Raw genomic sequence first — 24,004 nt, 5'->3', positions numbered from 1 at the left:
TGAAAAGCTGATTGAGAGTTTACAGCCCAGCTTTGGCACAGAACAGTCAGCCCTCCTTCAGTGATCCTGGACCTGGCTGGCACTATCCTCATGAGCTTACACTAAGCTCTTCTTCATCTCCTTCACGGAGATAGAGAATTACAACTGCAAATTCACTATTCTTCATGACATCTTTTGTCCCAATGACTCAAATGTTGTTTCCCTTTAACAGCACATTTATGCACTGGTCTCAACATTCTAATAGCTCTGATGTGATTCTTGTTATACTAAACTGATTATCCAGGCTCATGATCTACCACTAAACCAGGTTGAATAATGCTGCACTCACTACACGCTTGCTGGAACACTTTCAGCATGTGTGCTTAAAATCAAATCAAATGTATTTATATAGCCCTTCTTACATCAGCTGATATCTCAAAGTGCTGTACAGAAACCCAGCCTAAAACCCCAAACAGCAAGCAATGCAGGTGTAGAAGCACGGTGGCTAGGAAAACCTCCCTAGAAAGGCCAAAACCTAGGAAGAAACCAGGCTATGAGGGGTGGCCAGTCCTCTTCTGGCTGTGCCGGGTGGAGATTATAACAGAACATGGGCAAGATGTTCAAATATTCATAAATGACCAGCATGGTGAAATAATAATAATCACAGTAGTTGTCGAGGGTGCAGCAAGTCAGCACCTCAGGAGTAAATGTCAGTTGGCTTTTCAAAGCCGATCATTTAGAGTATCTCTACCGCTCCTGCTGTCTCTAGAGAGTTGAAAACAGCAGGTCTGGGACAGGTAGCACGTCCGGTGAACGGGTCAGGGTTCCATAGCCACAGGCAGAACAGTTGAAACTGCAGCAGCAGCACGGCCAGGTGGACTGGGGACAGCAAGGAGTCATCATGCCAGGTAGTCCTGAGGCATGGTCCTAGGGCTCAGGTCCTCCTAGAGAAAGAAAGAGAGAATTAGAGAGAGCATACTTCAATTCACACAGGACACCGGATAAGACAGGAGAAGTACTCCAAATATAACAAACTGACCCTAGCCCCCCCCCAACACATAAACTACTGCAGCATAAATACTGGAGGCTGAGACAGGAGGGGTCAGGAGACACTGTGGCCACATCCAAAGATACCCCCGGACAGGGTCAAACAGGAAGGATATAACCCCACCCACTTTGCCAAAGCACAGCCCCCACACCACTAGAGTGATATCTTCAACCACCAACTTACCATCCTGAGACAAGGCCGAGTATAGCCCACAAAGATCTCTGCTACGGCACAACCCAAGGGGGGGCGCCAACCCAGACAGGAAGATCACGTCAGTGACTCAACCCACTCAAGTGACACACCCCTCCCGGGACGGCATGAAAGAGCACCAGTAAGCCAATGACTCAGCCCCTGTAATAGGGTTAGAGGCAGAGAATCCCAGTGGAGAAGGGGGAACCGGCCAGGCAGAGACAGCTGCCTGTCTCCAAGGCTTACTACAGGGGTTGAAACCAGTTTGATTTCACAAGCAGTGGAATGTCTTTCAAAACATGAATCTACACATTCCCCCTGTTTGAAGGCACCGGGCTGGGTCAGCACGTCAGGCATTAGAGATGATTTATTTGAGATGACACATTTCCCATAAGTGACCGCCACTGCTCTTTAGAATACACATCGCCAATTTACTTGTTATATTAGCGTACAGTATGTGTCCGAGGAACATGTGGTGTTTAATCTCTGTTCTAGCATTGTTGTTTACATTTCCATCCACTTGACATGCCTTGTTGTTTGGATAAGGTACCGATTCTCACTATTCATTCAAGATACTCCTCTTACTATTTTCTCCCCTTATTCCACGTGCTTGCAAGGCAAGCAGTCTAAAAACAATGACTATTTGTCATCCTGGACCATCCACGGACAGATGCTCAGATCCACTTGAGGTATCCTTGTAAGGATACCAAACAAAACATTTCAAAGCATAGTTCACTCAACGATGTAAAGGCTTGTTACAACTTGTGAGCACAACATGAATCCTGAACCGAGTTATGGCAGGAATGACAAAAATTAAGCATTAAACATTTGATCACTGTACAAAAAGGAGAAACAAAAGATAAGACCAGTTCGAAAAATCTCTAAGCACAAAACAATGAGTAATCAAAAATATTATTTTATTCACACTGACTTCAGGCTCTGTCTGCATACAATAATAGCATTTTTGGAGGACATTAGTGTGCTTCATACAGTTAAGAAACGCCAACAAAGCAACTGGCTTTGGTCAGAAAATATAAAGGCTCTGTGTATACACTACTTAACCAATAAGGTCTCAAGGGACCTTAGCATATACATTGCCTTCAGAAAGTATACCCCTTGACTTCTTCCATATTTTGTTGTGTTACAGCCAGTATTTTGTTTTTCAGTCATTTACACACAATACACCATAATGACAAACTGAAAACATGTTTTTAGAAATGTTTTCTAATTTATTGAAAATGAAATACAGAAATATTTAATTTACATAAGTATGCAAACCCCTTAATCAATACTCTGCAGAAGCACAACCATTCTCAGGTCTTGTCATAGATTTTCAAGCAGATTTAAGTCAAAACTGTAACTCGGCCACTCGGGAACATTCGAGGTCTTCTTGGTAAGCTACTCCAGTATAGTTTCGGCCATCTCCCAGTGTCTGGTGGAACGCAGACAGAACCAGGTTTTCCTCTAGGATGTGCCTGTGCTTAGCTCCATTATATTTATTTTTTATACTGAAAAACTCCCCAATCCTTAACAATTACAAGCATACCCATAATCTGATGCAGCCACCACTATGCTTGAAAATATGGAGAGTGATACACTGTAATGTGTTGTATTGGATTTGTCCCAAACATAACACTTTTTATTCAGGACAAAAAGTGAATTGCTTTGCCACATTTTTTGCAGTATTACTTTAATGCCTTGTTGCAAACAGGATGCATGTCTTGGAATATTTGTATTCTGTTCGGGCTTCCTTCTTTTCACTCTGTCAATTAAGTTAGTATTGTGGAGTGGCTACAATTTTGTTGATCCATCCTCAGCTTTCTAATATCACAGCCATTAAACCCTGTAACAATTTTAAAGTCACAATTGGATTCATGGTGAAATCCCTGAGCCTTTTTTTCTCTCCGGTAACTGAGTTAGGAAGGACACTTGTAGTGACTGGGTGTATTGATACACTATCAAAAGTGTAATTAATAACTTCACCATGCTCAAAGAGATATTCAATGTGTGCTTTTTAAAAATTGTACCCATCTACCAATAGGTGCCTTTATTTTGGAAAACCTCCCTGGTCTTTGTGGTTGAATCTGTGCTTGAAATTCTCTGCTCGACTGAGGGACCTTATAGATAATTGTATGTGTGGGGTACAGAGATGAGGTAGTCATTCAAAAATCATGTTTAACACTATTATTGAACACAGAGTCCTGAACTTATTTAGGCTTGCCATAACAAAGTGGTTGAATACTTACTAACTCTATATATTCAGATTTTCATTTTTGATGAATTCCACTTTGACATTATGAGGTATTATGTGTAGGTCAGTGACAAAAATATCTTAATTTAATCCATTTTAAATTCAGGCTGTAACACAAGAAAATGTGGAAAAAGTCAAGGGGTGTGAATACTTTCTGAAGGCACTGTAAAGCCACCCTCTGTGAACATGTGTGTCAAATGCTTATTATTCCACAGCTCCTATACTTAATCATATAGGCTGCATCACCAAGAGAGTATTGCTCTCTTTTACTGTACAACTTCAATGAAATAAGGCATTCAAGGCAATACGTTTGATTGCTGTCTCTCTCATCTGTTCCATATCAAAATATTTGTTGCTTATACACAGCCTGTGGGTTTTGGCATCGCACAGATTAAAGAATATGTTCAATATGTCCCTTCTAAGGTGGTAGGTATTTCACAAATAGCCTCAGGAATGCCCAGTATCCTTATTAACTCCAATACCAACAGAGAGGTTTTTGTCAGTGTTTGACTATATGACTAGGCACACTCCACACAGCACTGATAGTTCCCCTCACCGCTCTCTGGTCCCGGGTATAATAGGCGCCATTGTAACAGTGTGTTCTTTAGGACCGGCCTGAAACAGGTCACTGGAACGGCAGGATGTCCGGTATGCTCCATGGAAGTGTCTGAAATGCCTGGGCTATGCACGTCTCCAATAGCAGACCCACACACACAGCCAGCGGGGAGAGCCTTCTGCTGCAGTATAGAATGACTGGAGAAGAGAGGAAATGATCAGAACACAAACATGACAATATGCAGGAAAAGTACTTGTTTTGAACAACTTCACATCATGTTAATCTCCTACTTGCTGTAGAATTGAGAAATACTGCCATCAGTACAATAAACTATGAATTCTACAGAAATCCAATATCAATAAAATGTATTCATAAAGCCCTTTTTACATCAGCAGTTGTCACAGCGTGCTTAAACAGAAACCCAGCGTAAAACCCAAAGAGCAAACAATGCAGATGTAGAAACACAGTGGCTAGGAAAAACTCCCTAGAAAGGCAGGAACCTAGGAAAAAACCTTGAGAGGAACAAGGCTCTGAGGGGTGGCCAGTCCTCTTCTGGCTGTGCCGGGTGGAGAATATAGTACATGGCCATTAAAGCCAGATCGTTCTTCAAGATGTTCAAACATTCATAGATGACCAACAGGGTCAAATAATAATCATGGCGGTTATAGAGGGTGCAACAGATCAGCACCTCATGAGTAAATGTCAGTTGGCTTTCCATAGCCGAGCATTTAGAGGTTGAGACAGTATGTGCAGTAGAGAGAGCGAGAGGGGGAGTGAGAGAGGGGGGAAGGGTGGGAACCGCAGGTCCAGAACAAGGTAGCACAACTGTCGAAGAGGTCAGGGTTCCATAGCCGCAGGCAGAAATGCAAAAACTGGACCAGCAGCACGACAAGGTCCATTACCCTGTGTATTATGAAAAACCACAGGGGCCACACAGAGACTAGTGCTTGCTTTGGGGGCCTGATTGTTGGGTGAAAAAAAAACATAAAGCATAATGGTAATGCAGTTTTAGTGAATGAATGTATTCGTTTTGGACAAATTTGGGACCATTTATAACTATTTAGTAACTAGAGAATAACATAATTCATTTTCGAACATGGATTTTCAAGCTAGGAGTAAGAGCTGCCATCTGCTGGTGCGCATCAATGCTCCTGCTCCTAATCATTACCCTGTGAGCTGATGGTTTCTATTTGAATAAAACATGACTGATGTGAAAAGTAGATAGATATGGGGCTCGATGTGTGAAGTAGGTTATTTACTAGTATCAATAATGAGTTATGAGAACTTTTCAATCCAATTCATTCGCTGAATTAACAGGAACAGAGATGGCGCTAAATGTGAGTGACTCTAATGGGAGAATTGATACACTGAGGGAGGAGTTGGCTAATGTACCTCTGATAGCCTGAGAGTTGGGCGTGAGCACAAACAGTTTGATGAGGCTGAAACAGAGCGGGGAATAGTCATGCTCCCATATGACTATAGGGATGAGCAGAATGTTGCCATAGCTGGACAGCAGTATGGCTTTCAGCATTAAGCTCAGTTCAAAGTCCTAGCCAAGCAGCATCTAAACCAGTTAAAGGAAGGACAGCACTCCGAAAGAGAACGCACCCAATTCTGTAGACAAATGAACATGAAATCAGTACCAACCAGCAGAAGACTGTCATTTGTATGGAATCATTGTGAAAAGAAAGCAGAATTTGTCACTTCAACCAGACTTGGAAACATTGTTATAACATTGATATTAACATTGTCATATGCATGTTTGTTGATGAGTGCATGAGTTGTTATAGTAATAATGTGCTTTTTCCATGAGCAATACACCAAGAGCTGCCATCCCAAACATTCCCATTCGTTGGTGTATCTAATGATGTCTGCAGGGTCATTGTTCTGTTCAAATCCCTGCATTTGTGACCACCTCAGGTAGGACTCACACAGCAGGCAAAACACACACAGCTTCTAGTGAATCTATAGAGGAAACCATCGATAAGACATACCATCATGGTACCATCACGTCTTGTGTCTCTCAGCAGAGAAAATGAAAATTCAACGCAACGTGCATCAAGTCTCATCCATTTTTGAAAGCATGCACTGTAATCTGACTCTGGTGAATCTTTATTTGAGTGTCTTACTGTACATACATTCAATGTAATGCTGAACAGAATGTGTGTGAAGGCTTGAGTTTAGCATAAAATGGCACCAATCAGAATAATGACTGATCAGATTCAATGTACTTGTCCACAGGCCTTTGGAAGGATTCCTGAAAGAAGTAGAGACATTTACCCATTTCAGACAGAAGATGTGGTATGTTACCTGTAAAAAAATATAAGGCCATGTTTATATGACCCCTATTCGAACAGTCCCTGATTTACAGGTATAATCCTTTTACATATCAGTGGGTACCTGGCAAATTGGGAGGGGTGTTGTTAAACCATGGGGGCTGTTTGCAGTTCAAATTTGGGAGGTGTTAAACAATGGAAGTGTTAATGAATTTACCTGCAAAAAGCAGAGAACCATTCACACAGACCCGACACCTGTATTTTGGTTACATGGTATTTCCAGGAATCATGTCGATGTCTTTTGGTGGCTTTATTTTCCACGTTTTTTACTCCGTACCCCTTTCAGATATACGAAATGGCTGTTATAAAAATGCAGGCATGGTAAATTAGTGGGATTTTGTTCTGTGCATGAAAGAGATAAAACAGGCACTCCACACCAAGCATTTCTCTAGCTTCTATGGCTAAACTAGTTAGACAGTTTACTGTTTAATCTGTTATAAGGTTAGAGACCCAACCTCTTACCAGAAATGTCAGCTAATAACTTGAATAGAAAAAAAACAAAACCCCAGCTAACTACACCGCTGGCAGTGACAGCTCCCTTCATTTCTAGCTAGCCTAGCATCATCAGTTAGGTAATATCTAAACCAGGAAATTGATATGGGCCAGCTAGTTAACTCACACATATTATTATCTTCAAGATCCCATTACTGTAACCTTTGCGAAGCTCGTGCGCGTCCTTAATGCATTCAAAACATCTAAAGAACCCATTTGCCATTCTGTTTTATGTTGGCAACTTGGCATCGATAAACAACCAGCTTGAGGAATCTGACTTCCTGGATTTCTGCATGATTGGTCGGGAAATGTAGTCGTTTGCAGTTTGGCTAGCGGTTTGGGTCAAAAGGGGGCGTAGGTACCCGGGAACTACATTACCAATGCTCCCGCGCTCCTCATCTCACATGAAACACAACATGGCACCTGCTTGCCGGGGTGTTGTTGTGGTATGCCTCTCATTTCTGTATTTATCCCGTGCTATATTTTCCACTGAACACTTCTCTACACTTGCTTTCTTTAGTAGCGAACTTCATAAACATGGTTGCAGCTCCCCGTCAGAGTGGGAGGAATACGCAAGTGATTGCGGTAAGTTTTGCCACGTCCTCGTAACTTACTGTGTAAATGTAGCTAGCTAGCAAAAACTCTTTTTCCGCACCCGTTGACAGGAGGTTGGCTACTGTACGAGCTAGCAAGCGAGGGATATTACCCGCTCTCTCGTAGAGGTTAGGGTTTGATGGTAAAGGTCAGGGTAGAATCAGAGGCTCCTCAACTGATACTTCAAGATTTAATAGTACTAACAATACGTCGACAAGGTCCTCAGTTCCCCTAATAATACGGTGTTATGATGTCCTCACCTAAATACATTTTTTACACAATGTCAGCTAGTACATGCTGCGCGTCTTTCCTGCGCGTGAACGTAACCCAGAGCGCAACTCAAAGCACGCGGTTGTCTTGCTTGCACAGGTTCTATATTGGAATGTGTAATCAATGTATTCAAATAAAATCTAATTACATTGCAACTCTGACTGAATCAAAAGATTTGGGATAATGAATGAAATATGAATGACTTTCCCACTGAATAATCACAAAGCTTGTGATTAAGGCTTTTATGAATCAATCAACAATAAAATATGAGTATTTGATGTGACCAGTCCCTTCATTGTAGATCAGGTAAGAAGCCTGCAAATGTTTGATCCTTCTCTATCCCCATAATGACCAAGTTGGCAGCAGTCGGGTTGCTGTGTTGTGTCTGATGCTGTATATTTCCCCACAGAGTCCTCCATTCTACAGTTGGACAGCCCAGACTGTGAGGAAGGAAGCAACCCGCCATGCGAGTCTGTCTTCTCTCTCAACGCAGAGAAAATCCTGGTGAAATGCACAGAATTCACTAAGATCTCAATGCTTTTGCCTTGGCATTTTTGTTTGACTGACTCATCATTGTAGTGGAATATGACCCTTTTGTTTTCACAGTGGAGACTGAATGTGTACCTAACTACAATGATCTTCTTTCAATCAGAGCCAAGCCAAATTGTTCATAGAGCAGAAAAGATTCCCGTTTGCAGTGGACAACCACAACACAAATGAGGAGCTTGGTAAGTTAATCCTGTAAGAGTTTGGCTAAGAGTTTCTGCTATCAATGCCCTTTTGCTTGACTCTCATTTTCTTTTCATTGCAGCTATAGGATATGTTCTTATTGGCAATGGACTCTACGATGAGGCCATTAAACACTTCTCCTTGTTACTACAGGTTGGTTAACATTCATCGATGCATGAATTTCAACACACATCTGTAGATATGTCTTGGGCTGGCTTACTTGGGAGTTTGATTAATGCATATTATTTTATTTAGTCATATACATGAATAGTAGAGAGACACAGACTTAATTTACATTACCTTTTATCTTTCTCCTTGCTTTGAATATGTTGTGTGGTTTGCATTTGCAATAAAGGGCACATTTCTTATCAGTGTTTGTTGTGCTCTGGTGTAGGGGGATCCAGAGGTGGTCAGCGCCATCTACGGGAGAGGGATAGCATACGGGAAAAAGAGTCTGCAGGTAAGTGATCACATTCGCATGATACTGGAGTTCACAGAATATTGATACCAGAAGTTTTATTCAGTTAGCCAATATTTTCATTGTGACACATAAAAATCTAATTTGTGCAGCCTTTTGGTTATGAGAGTGCCTCCCCTGGGGACCCTACTCAGCAGTTAGCATGTGTGCGTATCAGTGGATGTGATTGATAAAGGCTGAGAGTGGTGCTTTTTTGTCCTAGTGTGTCCAATGGAGGTGACACTGTCTCTTTTCTTCTATGGAAGGACATCAAGAATGCAGACTTGGCGCTGTTCGAGTTAAGCCGAGTTATCACTCTGGAGCCCAACCGTCCTGAGGTGTACGAACAGCGAGCAGAGGTGAGGATAATGCTAAGCCTGTTATGGGTTAACCCTCTGTTGTGTTAGACCTTGTGTTAGGGTATTGGCTTTTTGGGGGGTTCACTATCATGCTTGAATTGTATTTCTCTTTGAATGGAGCAGGTTTCTATGTCACCACATGCAAAATTGTTACAAATGAGTGAGAGTGGTGGTATTCACTCAAACAGGCATTAAAATAACTCTTCCACAGGAGGAAACCACTGTTCTATTAACAGTATGCCTTAACATAGCCTAGTTACTAGAACATTGAACCCCCCCACACAAGTAAAATGATGGGAAAGTATATTAGCCTCTGACTTTCAAGTTCTACTTGTATAATGTGCTTGCAGATTCTTTCTCCTCTTGGAAGGATCAGTGAGGCTCTGAGTGATCTCTCCAAAGCCATCCAGCTCCAGCCCTCCGCCCGCCTCTACAGACACAGAGGAACTCTGCTCTTCATTTCCGAGGTCAGACTGGCAATGTATTCAAGTTTCTGATGAGTGTTGATATAGAGTTCAGTTCACACAGTGGGTTTTATAGGCTTTTGTTTTCTCTAAATAGGATTATGTGGCAGCTATGGAGGATTTTCAACAGTCTTTGGATCTGAAGAAAAACCAGCCCATTGCCATGCTATACAGAGGTCTAACCTTCTTCCACAGAGGAATGCTCAAGGTATAGACAGTTTTGTAGAAAACTATAGTTGCTTAACTTTGAGTACTGCCAGTATAACCAGTTTTTGGTTATATCCCTTCACGTTTACGATACAGTTTTGTCTCCGATCCAGGAAGCCATTGAAACATTCAAGGAGGCCCTGAAATTAAAATCTGACTTCATAGATGCGTACAAAAGTCTCGGACAGGCCTACAGGTACAGTGGGGATGCTCTATGACTTGCTTTGGTTTCAACCAATGTGCCTCAATGTTCGGGCCCTGAGTTCTTCCTAGTCAGGAAAAACTCAGGGCCTTTGCACTCATGGGCTAGTGCAGTGATTGATCCCTTTTGTGTGTCTGTAGGGAGCTGGGGGACTTTGAGGCAGCCATGGAGAGCTTCCAGAAAGCCCTGATGCTCAACCAGAACCACATCCAGTCTCTGCAGCTGAGAGGCATGATGCTATACCACCACGGTAGCCTCCAGGAGGCCATCGGCAACTTCAAGGTAATGGCTGTGTAACACACAGCTTCTTTCTCCTGACACAATCAGTCGACCACACATTACAAGTGATAACTAAAAATAGTTTTTATGTAGTTTAGTCTTAGTCATTTTGACCAAAATATCAAAGTTTTAGTCACATTATTGTAATTTGAATAATTATTTAGTCTAGTTATTGTCAAAAGGACAAAGACAGTGGGCCATTTTAGTCATATTTTAGTTACATCACATTTTTATTGCCTCATCAACCTATAGTAAACATAAATCACTGACTTCCATGTGCACAAACATAGCCTTGTCCTACCAACATATTTTTCTGCATAACATCCTATAACATGATTCTCTTTCCAACAGCCCAATTGGCAGCAGAACACATTACTCAGCAGCTGATTAAAAATCACATCTCTTGACAGGGCTCCAGATGAGCATTTTCCTCTGGTGGCACTGGTGCCCCTAACTCTTTCAGTTGACTTGGTAGCACCAATTTTGTCCTGTGGCATCACACAATAGAACAAATTATGAATCACCTTATAAAGTCATTCACAGTGCTTTAGACGGTGTAATAGACTACTGAGATGATAGGCTATTCAATAACTAAATTGTTTCATCTAACATGTCCAAGCAGGAAGGCATGATTCAAGATATTTTGATGTGCAACCTAATCCAGTAATTGTCATGAATTGTGGGTTGACAATTAGGCATTGTTATATTTTACTGTTAAAATAGGGCTCCACAATATTCTGCATTTTGTGGTTCAATATAGATGAACTTGCCTACATCTTTATGTGTACTAATATCATAGGCTAATTTATTTTGGGGATAATTCACCACCCGAAGTGAAAACTCAAAACACACTACTAGTTGTCATGTACAATGGTGTAAAGCACTTATGTAAAAATACTTGAAAGTACTACTTAAGTAGTTTTTTGGGGTGTCTGTACTTTATATTTTTCTCAACTTTTACTTTTACTCCACTACATTCCTAAAGAGAATATTGTACTTTTTACTCCTTACATTTTCGTGACACCCAAAAGTACTCGTAACATTTTGGATGCTTAGCAGGACAGGAATGTGTGTTATGTAGGCCACACTCTGACTGTCATCACCTTCCATATCCTCTGTCTCCATGATGGCCTATTTGCCTACTGTCCCATCGGAGGCCCCTCTGTGGTGACTCCGTAGGCCACATGCATTGATGTGGCCTTACTTTGACAGCTACTACCAGGATGGCAGTTAGCCTAGCGGATAGGAGTGTTGGGCCAGTTACTGAAATCTGCCGATATGCCCTTGAGCAAGGTACTTAACCTTAATTCACCTTTTTATAATGGCTGACCATGCCGTGACCCCACTCTCCGAGGGTGTCTTGGGGAGTTGGGATATGCAAAAAACACCAATATAGGCAACCACCAAATTAATATTATTATTAACTCTAATTGCTCCTGTAAGTTGCTCTGGATAAGAGTGTCTGTTAAATGACAAAAATGTATACACTACCGGTCAAATTTAGAACACCAACTCATTCACAGGTTTTTCTTTATTTTTACTATTTTCTACATTTGTAGAATAATAGTGAAAACATCAAAACTATGAAATAACACATGGAAACATGTAGTAACCAAAAAAGTGTTAAACTAATTAAAATATATTTTAGATTCTTCAAAGTAGCCACCCTTTGCCTTGATGACAGCTTTGCACACTCTTGGCATTCTCTCAACCAGCTTCATGAGATAGTCACCTGGAATGCATTTCAATTAACAGTTGTGCCTTCTTAAAAATTAATTTGTGGAAATTCTTTCCTTCTTAATGCATTTGAGTCAATCAGTTGTGTTGTGACAAGGTAGGGGTGGTATACAGAAGCCCTATTTGGTAAAAGAGCGTCCATATTATGGCAAGAATTCTAATAAGCAAAGGAAACGACAGTCCATCATTACTTTAACTTCTCTAGGGTAGGGGGCAGCATTCGTAATTTTGGATGAAAAGCATGCCCAAATTAAATGGCTTGCTACTCGGGCCCAGGAGATATGACATCTATATTGGATAGAAAACACTCTAAAGTTTCCAAAACTGTTCAAATAGTGTCTGTGAGTATAACAGAACTGATTTGGCAGGTGAAAACCTGAGAAAAACTACTTCCTGATTGGATTCAATGCCATTACTATTCAATGCCATAACTTCTATTCAATGCCATTACAGTATCCATTGACTTAGGACTCAAATTGCAGTTCCTATGCCTTCCATTAGATGTCAACAGTCTTTAGAAATTGTTTCAGGCTTGTAATTCTGATAAATGAGAGAGTGAGACCAGTCTGAATGAGTGGACCCTACTGTGTCACAGAGCTTTTTCATGCGCAGTCCCGAGAGAGTGCCTTTCTTGTTTACATTTTATATTGACAACGTTATTGTCCGGTTGAAATATTATATATCATTTAGGCTAAAAGCAACCTGAGGTTTGAATATAAAGATCGTTTGACATGTTTGTATGAACTTTGCGGATACAATTTGGATTTTTTTGTCTGCCTTTTTTGACTGCTTTTGAGCCTGTGGATTACTGAAGAAAACGAGCAAACAAAACCAGAGGTTTTTGGATATAAAGAGACTTTATCGAACAAAAGGAACATTTATTGAGTAAATGAATATATGAAGATCATCAAAGGTAAGGGATTAATTTTATCTCTATTTCTGACTTGTGTAACTTCTATTTAGCTGGTTACTGTTTGTAATGATTTGTCTGCTGGGCTATGTTCTCAAATAATCTTAAAGTATGCTTTTGCCGTAAAGCATTTTTTAAATCTGACACCGTGGTTGGATTCACAAGAAGTTCATATTTTACCCAAGTTTAAAGATTTTTTTGTATTTTGTATATTATTTTTTGAGTATTTCTGTATTTGGCGCTATGCAATCTCACTGGATGTTGGCCAGGTGGGACGCTAGTGTTCCACATACCCTAGAGAGGTTAATTTATTTATCAGTTATTTTACCAGGTAAGTTGACTGAGAACACGTTCTCATTTGCAGCAATGACCTGGGGAATAGTTACAGGGGAGAGGAGGGGGATGAATGAGCCAATTGTAAACTGGGGATTATTAGGTGACCGTGATGGTTTGAGGGCCAGATTAGGAATTTAGCCAGGACACCAGGGTTAATACCCCTACTCTTACGATAAGTGCCATGGGCTCTTTAATGACCTCAGAGAGTCAGGACACCCGTTTAACGTCCCATCCGAAAGACGGCACCCTACACAGGGCAGTGTCCCCAATCACTGCCCTGGGGCATTGGGATATTTGTTTAGACCAGAGGAAAGAGTGCCTCCTACTGGCCCTCCAACACCACTTCCAGCAGCATCTGGTCTCCCATCCAGGAACTGACCAGGACAACCCTGCTTAGCTTCAGAAGCAAGCCAGCAGTGGTATGCTGCTGGTTCTAAGACATGAAGGTCAGCCAATACGGAACATTTCAAGACCTTTGAATGTTTCTTCAAGTGCAATCGCAAAAACCATCAAGCGCTATGATGAAACTGGCTCTCATGAGGACTGCCACAGGAAGACCCAGAGTTACCTCTGCTGCAGAGGATAAGTTCATTATAGTTACCAGACTCAGAAATTGCAGTCCAAATAAATGCCTCACAGAGTTCAAGTACACACATCTCAACATCAATTGTTCAGAGGAAACTGTGTGAATCAGGCCTTCATGGTCAAATTACTGCTGACCCACTGGAATTGTGATACAGTAATTAATTAATAATAATTATGCCATTTAGCAGATGCTTTTATCCAAAGCGACTTACAGTCATGTGTGCATACAGTGAATTATAAGTGAAATAATCTGTAAACAATTAAAAAATGACTTGTGTCATGCACAAAGTAGATGTCATAACCGACTTGCCAAAACTAGTTTGTTAACAAGAAATTTGTGGAGTGTTTGAAAAATGAGTTTTAATGACTCCAACCCAAGTGCATGTCCACTTTCCACTTCAAGTGTGTGTGTGATGAGGCGTCACTGCAGTATCTGATTCGAATCCAGGCTGTATTACATCCGGCCGTGACTGGGAGTCCCATATGGCGGCGCACAATTGGTCCGGGTTTGGCCGGGGTAGACCATCATTGTAAATAAGAATTTGTTCTTCACTGACTTGCCTAGTTAAATAAAACACATCAGCTAACAGGACCGTGCCACATGCTTCCCACACTACCTGTGGAGAATGTGGTTTGGTGGGGTCATGATTAATCAGTGTGTATGTGTGAATTTGAGGTTCCCTCCCTTTTTTTGTTATTACACCTATGTGCGTCATTGGACTTGATGTGCAACACTTTCATGTTGAATTGTGTTTTGCAGAGATGTCTACAGCTGGAGCCCTACAACGAGGTATGTCAGTACATGAAGGGTCTGAGCCACGTGGCTATGGGGCAGTTCTATGAAGGCATCAAGGCTCAGACGAAAGTCATGTTGAACGACCCTCTGCTGGGCCAGAAAGCAAGCTCGGAGTATCTCAAAGTGAAATACCTCAGAGGTGAGTGCAGCATTCATGACCTCTCAGCTAACATTTCAACCTGAAGCTGAATGTTTTATCTTTGATCGTTTCTTGCCTCTGGAGATTGATGGTTTGAATCTCTCATGCCCCCCCCCCACACACAGAATACTCTCGCTACTTGCACTCACATCTTGACATACCTGTGGCAGAATACAATGTTGATCAGGATCTTCCAGGAAACTTCAAAAACCACTGGGCAAAAAACCTCCCTTTTCTAATAGAAGACTATGAGGAGCAGCCAGGACTGCAGCCTCATATTAAGTGAGTTCTAAGGGATATAAACCTGCTTCTGACTGAACACAGTTCTATATATTCTGCCAGCATTGCGGTATAGGCTAACTGATAAGTTATAGAGTAGGCTCAGTTACTGTAGTTGACATGGACCTACTGAGTGTTTGTGCTATTCAACCCATTTGTAACTGATCTTGTTTCATGCCTTGTCATTGTAGGGATGTTCTACCTCAGAACTTTGAAAGCTACAACACTGAAGTTCAGAAGCTCATTTGCACAGCTGATCACCTTGGTGCACTTATGCAATACAATACACCAGGATTTCTTCCAAATCACAGAATACACAGAGGTGGGTGAGTCACCTAGACACATTAGAATTCATACTAAAATCTGTTGTCCTCTTGTGTACCTTCTCGGCTGAAATCAGATTAAGTAACTCTATAACTTTAATGTACTAGTATCAGCCCTGAACTTGTTAAAAAACCCTATGCATGCTGGTATGAAAGTTTTTGTTTTTTCTTTCTGGAATACATCATCTCTGACCCCATCCTATGTCTTAAGTCCGGTAGCTCCATAACAGTATATTTCAAAGTTCTGAAATGTAACATGTTCTGTGTTTCACTTCAAAAGCTATGGGTCTGGCGACCCTAGAGGTCATGCAGGCTATGCAGCGCACCTGGAGCAACTCAAAGGTGCGAGTCAATGGCAAAACCAGGCAGATGCAGTGGAGAGACATGTTCGATATAGCTGTCAAATGGAGGAGGTGAGGTTTGGGTGTGAGACTGTTTGAGAAAGTTACTATACAATAATGCTATTACAACAATGCACATCTGCAGTATCGATCAACACCCTGTCTGCAGTTTCTTTATTGTCAGTCTGAGGTTTGATACATGTTTCATGTCAAGTCATTTTGTTGTTCTGTCCCTGTGAAGGATCGCTGATCCAGACCAGCCTGTTCTTTGGCTGGACCAGATGCCTGCCAGAAGTCTCAGCCGAGGGTTCAATAACCATATCAACCTCATCAGGTAACCTAAAGGAAAACGACATATCATCTCAAAGATAGATTTACACAGAGACTAACAGATAACAAACTGTCAACTCTGTGAGTCAAGTTGTATTTTTAGATATCCCTTTTGATAATGTGGTTTTCCTGTTTTTTGCCTCACAGAGGACAGATCATCAACATAAGATATTTGGCGTATTTTGAGAAAATACTCAACTTCATCAAAGATCGAATATTGGTTTACCATGGGTGGGTCTTTTACAGAAAATACAGATGGCTTTCTATTGGAGAAATATATTGGCTTACTTATGCATTGTCCTCAGGGCATACAACCCAAGAGGCCTACTGGAAGTCAGACTAGCACTGGAAAATGTGGACAAGGTGGAAGACCTTCTCCCCATAATGAAGGTAGTAATAAGGAACAATGCCCAGATAAGAAAATATTGACTCTTCGAAATAGTATGATATAGTGTTTTCAGATTCTGGACCCGGGGGGCATAGCTCTGAGGCCTGATATATTAATGGACATATAGGTCCTAGGAATGACTAAGTGGGGTGTGCTAGATACGATATAATGTGCTAAAAGGTCTATTGCAAAAACATCCAAATTGAGATATCAACTTGGCATGAGATTCACAACTGTCTTTTCATTTTTATCCTGAAGCAGTTTAACAGTAAAACAAGGGATGGCTTCACAGTGAACTCCAAGGTGCCTAGTCTAAAAGATCCCGGGAAAGAATATGATGGTTTCACGATCACCATAACAGGAGACAGGTCAGTTTATTTTGTTCTAATAAATTAATAACGAACTCCTCTCTTGACATTATAGTTTCCATCAGTGGTTTGCCTAAGCTTTTCCAATCGTACAGAAATTTGAGACACATTTTCTCATCACTGAACATAATTTAACGTGGATAAACATCACAGTTTATGTCAACTCAGCTCAGTTGAAAGCAGTTAAGTACTTCAATGCATTGTATATTTTTGTTCATTCGAATTCAGCGCTCAGGGGTTTCTGTTAGGGAACCTCTATGGATTTCACATGACTGGGAATACAGATATGCATCTGTTGGTCACAGATACCGTTAAAGAAAAGGTAGGGGCATAGATCAGAAAACCAGTCAGTATCTGGTGAGACCACCATTTGGCTCATGCAGAGCTACATTTCCTTTGCATGAAGTTGATTGTGGCCTGTGGAATGTTTTCTCACTACTCTTCAATGGCTGTGTGAAGTTTCTGGATATTGTCGGGAACCAGAACACGCTATCGTGCACGTCGATCCAGAGTATCCCAAACATGCTCAATGCGTGACATGTCTAGTAAGTATGTGGACCATGGAAGAACTGGGATATTTTCAACTTCCAGGAATTGTGTACAGATACTTGCGACATGGGGCTGTGCATTATTATGTTGAAACATGAGGTGATGGCAGCTGATGAATGGCACGACAATGGGCCTCAGGACCTCGTCACAGTATTTCTGTGCATTCAAATTGCCATCGCTAAAATGCAATTGTGCTCATTGTCCGTAGCTTATGCCTGGCCATACCATAACCCCACCGCCCCCATGGGGCACTCTGTTCACATTGTTGACATCAGCAAACCCACAGTTTCATCAGCTGTCTGGGTGGCTGGCCTCAGACGATCTCGAAGGTGAAGAAGCCACATGTGGAGGTCCTGGGCTGGAGTGGTTACACGTGCTATGCGGTTGTGAGGCCGGTTGGACGTACTGCCTAATTATCTAAAATGACATTGGAGGCGGCTTATGGTAGAGAAATGAACATTACATTACCTGGCAACAGCTCTGGTAGACATTCATGCAGTCAGCATGCCAATTACACGCTCCCTTAACTTGAGACATCTGTGTGTTGTGTGACAACTTCACATTTTAGAGTGGCCTTTTATTGTCCCCAGCGCAAGGTGCACCTGTGTAATGATCATGCCATTTAATCCACTTTTTGATTTGCCACACCTGTTATGTGGATGGATTATTTTAGCAAAGGATAAATGCTCACTAACGGATGTGACATTTGTGCACAAAATTTGAGAGAAATAAGCTTTTTGTTGGATGGAAAATTTCAGGATTTTTTTATTTCAGCTCATGAAACATGGGACTGACATTTTTTCCTGATGCGATTTATATTTTTGATCAGTATTGAAACAGCCAATACCCTATTTGAACCTATTGAATTCTTTGTCATTCAGTTCGGACATGAAATACAAAGCTTGAAATATGATTCAGCTTGTTATTCTACCTCTAACCCTACAGCTTTCACCAAAGTGTGCCTTATCTGTCCGATGAATGTTGATGTATGTACAGTTGATGTCCATAGAGACCAAGGTGTTTGTTCAGACGCTGTGTATTTGTGTTACCTTAGAGTGGGGAACATGCTGTTCTCAGTGGAGACCCAGACCACAGAGGAGCGCACTCAGCAGTACCAGTCTGAGATTGAGTCCATCTACAAAGACCTGACTGCCAAAGGCAAGGCTCTAATGCTGTCCACTGAACTTGGGGTATACTCTCTCTCTTCCCCTCTCTTCTTCACTATTCCCTCTGTTTTATTTTCTATGACTGTCCGTGTTTGCTTCCAGTTATGCGATTTTTAAATGCCATCTCAACAATCTGATCCATACTGTTGCTTTCCTATCTGATGTAACACACATGTTTTTCTATTGTCGTGTTGATAGATTTATTCTCTACCATTGAAAATGTGGAGCAGTTTGTTTCATATGAGGCTACCTAACCTGTTAAAGGGAAAATCCACTCAAACATATATAAACTCAGCAACCACAAAAAAACGTTCCTTTTTCAGGACCCTGTCTTTCAAAGATAATTCGTAAAAATCCAAATAACTTCACAGATCTTCATTGTAAAGGGTTTAAACACTGTTTTCCCATGCTTGTTAAACGAACCATAAACAATTAATGACCTTTCTACTGACTCTGGAAAAACACCAAAAGAAAGATGCCCAGGATCCCTGCTCATTTGCGTGAATGTGCCTTAGGCATTTTTTTTCTCACTTTTATTTAACCAGGTAGGCTAGTTGAGAACAAGTTCTCATTTACAACTGCGACCTGGCAAAGATAAAGCAAAGCAGTGCAACACAAACAACAACACAGAGTTACACGTGGTATAAACAAACATACAGTTGAAAAAGTTTATATGCAGTGTGTGAAAATGAGGTAGGATAACGGATGTAAGGCAATAAATAGGCCATAGTGGCAAAATAATTGTATAGCAATTAAACACTGGAGTGATAGATATGCAGAAGATGAGTGTACAAGTAGAGATACTGGGGTGCAAAGGAGGAAAAATAGATAACAGTATGGGGATGAGGTAGTTAGGCTATGTATAGGTGCAGTAATCTGTGAGCTGCTCTGACAGCTGGTGCTTAAAGCTAGTGAGGGAGATGTGAGTCTCCAACTTCAGTAAGTTTTTTTTACAGTTCCTTCCAGTTATTGGCAGCAGAGAACTGGAAGGAAAGGTGGCCGATAAGAATTGGCTTTGGGGGTGACCACTGACATACCTGCTGGAGCGCGTGCTACGGGTGGGTGCTGCTATGGTGACCAGTGAGCTGAGATAAGGTGGGGCTTTACCTAGTAAAGACTTATAGATGACCTGGAGCCAGTGGGTTTGGTGACGAATATGAAGCGAGGGCCAGCCAACGAGTGCATATAGGTCGCAATGGTGGGTAGTATATGGGGCTTTGGTGACAAAACGGATGGCACTGTGATAGACTGCATCCAATTTGCTGAGTAGAGTGTTGGAGGCTATTTTGTAAATGACATCACCGAAGTCAAGGATCGGTAGGATAGCCTTGTAAAAAACTGACTGTTTGCAAGGAGGCATGAGGACTGCAGATGTGGCCAGCACAATAAATTGCAATGTCCGTACTGTGACACGCCTAAGACAGCGCTACAGGAAGACCGGATGAACAGCTGATCGTCCTCGCAGTGGCAGACCACGTGTAACAACACCTGCACAGGATCGGTACATCCGAACATCACACCTGCGGGACAGGTACAGGATGGCAACAACAACTGCCCGAGTTACACCAGGAATGCACAATCCCTCCATCAGTGCTCATACTGTCCGCAATAGGCTGAGAGAGGCTGGACTGAGGGCTTGTAGGCCTCTTGTCTGGTGAGGACCTGCCTTACATCACCAGCAATAACGTTGCCTATGGGCACAAACCCACCATTGCTGGACCAGACAGGACTGGTAAAAAGTGCTCTTCACTGACGAGCCGCGGTTTTGTCTCACCAGGAGTGATGGTCGGATTCGCGTTCAGTGCGAAGGACTGAGCGTTAAACCGAGGCCTGTACTCTTGACTATTCTACCGATCAATTTGGAGGTGGAGGGTCTGTCATGGTCTGGGGCGGTGTGTCACAGCATCATCGGACTGAGCTTGTTGTCATTGCAGACAATCTCAACGTTAAAATAAGTCCTCCCTCATGTGGTACCCTTCCTGCAGACTAATCCTGACATGACCCTCTGGTATGACAATGCCACCAGCCGTTCTGTGCGCGATTTCCTGCAAGACAGGAATATCAGTGTTCTGCCATAACCAGCGAAGAGCCCGCATCTCAATCCCATTGAGCACGTCTGGGACCTGGATCGGAGGGTGAGGGCTAGGGCCTTGCAGATGCCTTGGTGGAAGAATGGGGTAACATCTCGCTTCAAGAACTGGCAAATCTGGTTCATGAGGAGGAGATGCACTACGGTACTTAATGCAGCTGGTTGCCACACCAGATACTGACTGTTACTTTTGATTTTACCCCCCCCCCCCCTGTTCAGTTTGTCTCAGTTGAATATTATGTACATAGAAATATTTACACATGCTAAGTTTGCTGAATATAAACACAGTTGACAGTGAGAGGATGTTTATTTTTTTGCTGAGTTTTATTTTTTTCTTGATAAAGTCCCAAAAGGTTTGGAGGTCAGCGGTCAAGCCTTCAAGATATTGGACTGTCAAGAAGCAATGTGTCACTGGCCACATCATCATTGATGATATTACCTCTAAGTGGACCCTGTAGCATGAATTGTGGTGTTTTTGTTTCTATCTTTTAGGATGCAGATGCAGTGTGTAATTTAATCCTCTCCCTGGTTTACTACTTCTGTAACCTTATGCCCCTCTCCAGAGGGTCTAGGTAAGTTTTGTCCAAATTATATTTTCTGCTATAACCATCAATACATGTTAAGGCATGTGCTTCTCTAGAATGGTGATTTTAATTTTGTGAAGCGGTTTTTAGTTATGAAATCAGTCCCATTTCCCCCCCAATTTGTTTGTTGTTGTTGTTGTCTCTATTTCCCTTTTCAGTGTTGTGGCTTACTCTGTTGTCATGGGAGCACTGATGGCCAGTGGAAAGGAGGTGATAGGCAGAATCCCCAAAGGGAAGGTAATAGTGGCATTTTGCTTTACTTTACACTACTTCATTCTAATACGTTACATTTCCCAGTGGTGGTATCAATGTGCCTGGTTTAAGTATTTTTCTTGTTTTTTTTCAGTTGGTTGATTTTGAAGCCATGACAACACACAGTCCTGACAGCTTTAGTAAAACAGCTAAAAACTGGATGAATTTAAAGAGGTGAGTAGCTCGGTGTGCCCACTTATCAACTTTAACCACATCATAAGTTGGCCAATTATTGTGTTGATAACCTTGTTTTTTACCTCAGCCTACCATTGTGGTACCAGAGTCTTCCATCGGTAGCAGAAACGTTCCAGACGACTAGAACCATGATAGAGGTCCTCAACACGGACTCAACATCACACTGTCCAAAGAAGTCCTAACACCACTTCTCCTGATGAGAACAAGGGCCACTTTCCCTGTCCACTCTCTCTGCTCATAGTCTCTCCGGGCAAGCTCAACCCCCAAAGCACAACGTCTGTCTAAACATGATTTATGGGAACTCCATGTTGTTCAGATATGTATGCAATACCAGCAAAACTCTAGTAGGGTCTAGTATGTAAAAGCTAAGAAGCATAATTGATTTGAATGGGAGGTAATCTCGATTGTGATTGGCTCTAAAATTCAAACTATTTCTTTTTAAAAACTCTGTCTATAAGCAGAGAAAGTGGGGGAGGAGATTCTAAGATATAAACTTTCCTTCAGGGCTATTCTATTCCACTTGGGATACTTGAAAATTTTAGAAAACTCAAGCAATCTTTTTATTTAGTCTTGTCGATGGTGCGATTGTGGAGAATGTCACTCTTTGGCATTGCCTTTTTCAGTAATTTATTTTAACTTGACCAATAAAGGGCATGAGGCAGGGTTGGTTTTAGGTTAGGTCAAACTTGTTTTGGGGAAAGCACACAACAATAGTCCTCTGGTCTTATTTTGAGACATCTGTTTCTGTCTTGTTGCTGTTCTCTGTTCATTTGTTCCTTAAAATGTTTTTAAATAATTAATAATGGTATATAATGGTCTTACCCACACACATTTGAACAAATGTTCAGGGATACATTAAGGGGAGTTTGTTCAACTGCTCTGAAGAACATCTTCATGTGAGGACAAGCTTTGGTGTTCAGTTTGTATGTTCCCCACTTACCCTTAAAATTAAACCTCTTCAGGATCGGACCCTTTTTTTCCCAATTTTCGCCTGAAATGACATACCCAAATCTAACTGCCTGTACCTCAGGCCCTGAAGCAAGGATATGCATATTATTGGTACCTTTTGAAAGGAAAAACTTTGACGTTTTTGAAAATGTGAAATGAATGTAGGAGAATATAACACAATAGATCTGGTAAAATATAATACAAAAAATGTTTTTTTTTCTTTGTATTATTTGAAATGCAAGAGAAAGGCCATCATGTATTATTCCAGCCCAGCTGCAATGTAGATTTTAGCCCCTAGATGACAGTGTATGTGCAAAGTTTTAGATTGATCCAATGAACCATTGCATTTCTGTTAATTTTTGTATCAAGACTGCCAAAATGTGCCTAATTGGTTTATTAATAACTTTTCATGTTCAAAACTGCACTCTCAAACAATAACATGGTATTCTTTCCCTGTAATATCTACTGTAAATTGGACAGTGCAGTTAGATTAACAAGAATTTAAGCTTTCTGACTATCAGAATGTCTATGTTCTTGTTACTTTCAACCTCATGCTAATTGCATTAGCCTACGTTAGCTTAATGTCCCGCAAGGGGCCCACCAATCATGAAGAAGTTTGTGAATGACAGAATAAATTATGCATTGCCTGCCTGAGTCCTTACGTAATGAGCTCCAGAGGATCAAAAGAAATAACCAACAATTTTCAGTTCTCTGCTTAACTTTTACATTTTTGGGCAGAACTGTTTTATCATAATGTTTCCAAATCAATGTTAGTGCTGAATGGCTGGGAGATTTGTTTTAATCTTTTTTTGCACTGGGTGAATTGGCTGTTTATTGAAGCGCTAAGGTGGATTTTTAAGCATATGTCCCAGCTTGAAGTTTAAACTTGAAGGAAAGAAATCTGTGGAGATTTTAGGGAATTGGGATGTTCAATGGTCAATACAATTGGTTGACAAATGAGTTGTTTGTTTCTTGTTATTTCAATTCAACCAGGAGTGATACTGTGAGGGTTATCTAAAGTTATACCAGATCACCCACTAAGACATTAATTCATGAGCTTTCTTGCTACCCCTTTCAAACACACCTTGCTTGTACTTTCATTCAGGTCAGCAGATGTCGCACAAGTGCTCCTCAATACTGTAAACCACCAAGACTTTAGCCAAATCATGTGATGTTTCTGATAAGCCAAATAGGATATGGTTTGCTTGCTAACAGTACAGTTGCAGCTAACACTACTGTTTCTGTTTTGCTGGAGGAGGCTGACAGTTCCCAGAGAT

General features: G+C 41.4%; 1 protein-coding gene and 1 pseudogene across 5 annotated transcripts; one reads left to right on the top strand and one right to left on the bottom strand.

The window, feature by feature from the left end:
- Positions 1–3,369: 3,369 nt before the first annotated feature.
- LOC123990348 lies at positions 3,370–7,411 on the bottom strand (annotated as a pseudogene).
- Positions 7,252–23,687, top strand: LOC123990744 (tetratricopeptide repeat protein 13-like). 5 transcript variants are annotated; one of them, XM_046291567.1, is made up of 23 exons: positions 7,252–7,436; positions 8,125–8,219; positions 8,368–8,443; positions 8,527–8,597; positions 8,839–8,904; positions 9,168–9,260; positions 9,611–9,727; positions 9,822–9,932; positions 10,045–10,127; positions 10,274–10,415; positions 14,741–14,915; positions 15,041–15,197; positions 15,386–15,516; positions 15,798–15,930; positions 16,100–16,192; positions 16,336–16,419; positions 16,509–16,578; positions 16,835–16,944; positions 18,548–18,683; positions 21,241–21,320; positions 21,491–21,569; positions 21,679–21,758; positions 21,847–23,687. In XM_046291567.1, the coding sequence occupies exons 1-23, from the start codon at positions 7,256–7,258 to the stop codon at positions 21,959–21,961; spliced, it is 2,478 nt and encodes an 825-aa protein (XP_046147523.1). In that variant the 5' UTR covers positions 7,252–7,255; the 3' UTR covers positions 21,962–23,687. The 5 variants fall into 5 exon arrangements, 3 of the variants coding, with proteins under 3 accessions (XP_046147523.1, XP_046147521.1, XP_046147520.1); XM_046291565.1 differs by having other exon boundaries at positions 16,494–16,578; positions 16,838–16,944; XM_046291564.1 differs by having other exon boundaries at positions 16,494–16,578.
- Positions 23,688–24,004: the final 317 nt, after the last annotated feature.

This window comes from Oncorhynchus gorbuscha, linkage group LG12, assembly GCF_021184085.1.
Source record: "Oncorhynchus gorbuscha isolate QuinsamMale2020 ecotype Even-year linkage group LG12, OgorEven_v1.0, whole genome shotgun sequence".
Lineage (NCBI taxonomy): Eukaryota > Metazoa > Chordata > Actinopteri > Salmoniformes > Salmonidae > Oncorhynchus > Oncorhynchus gorbuscha.
The sequence above is the reverse complement of the archived record's forward strand: the minus strand, read 5'-3'. Positions and strand labels throughout refer to the sequence as shown.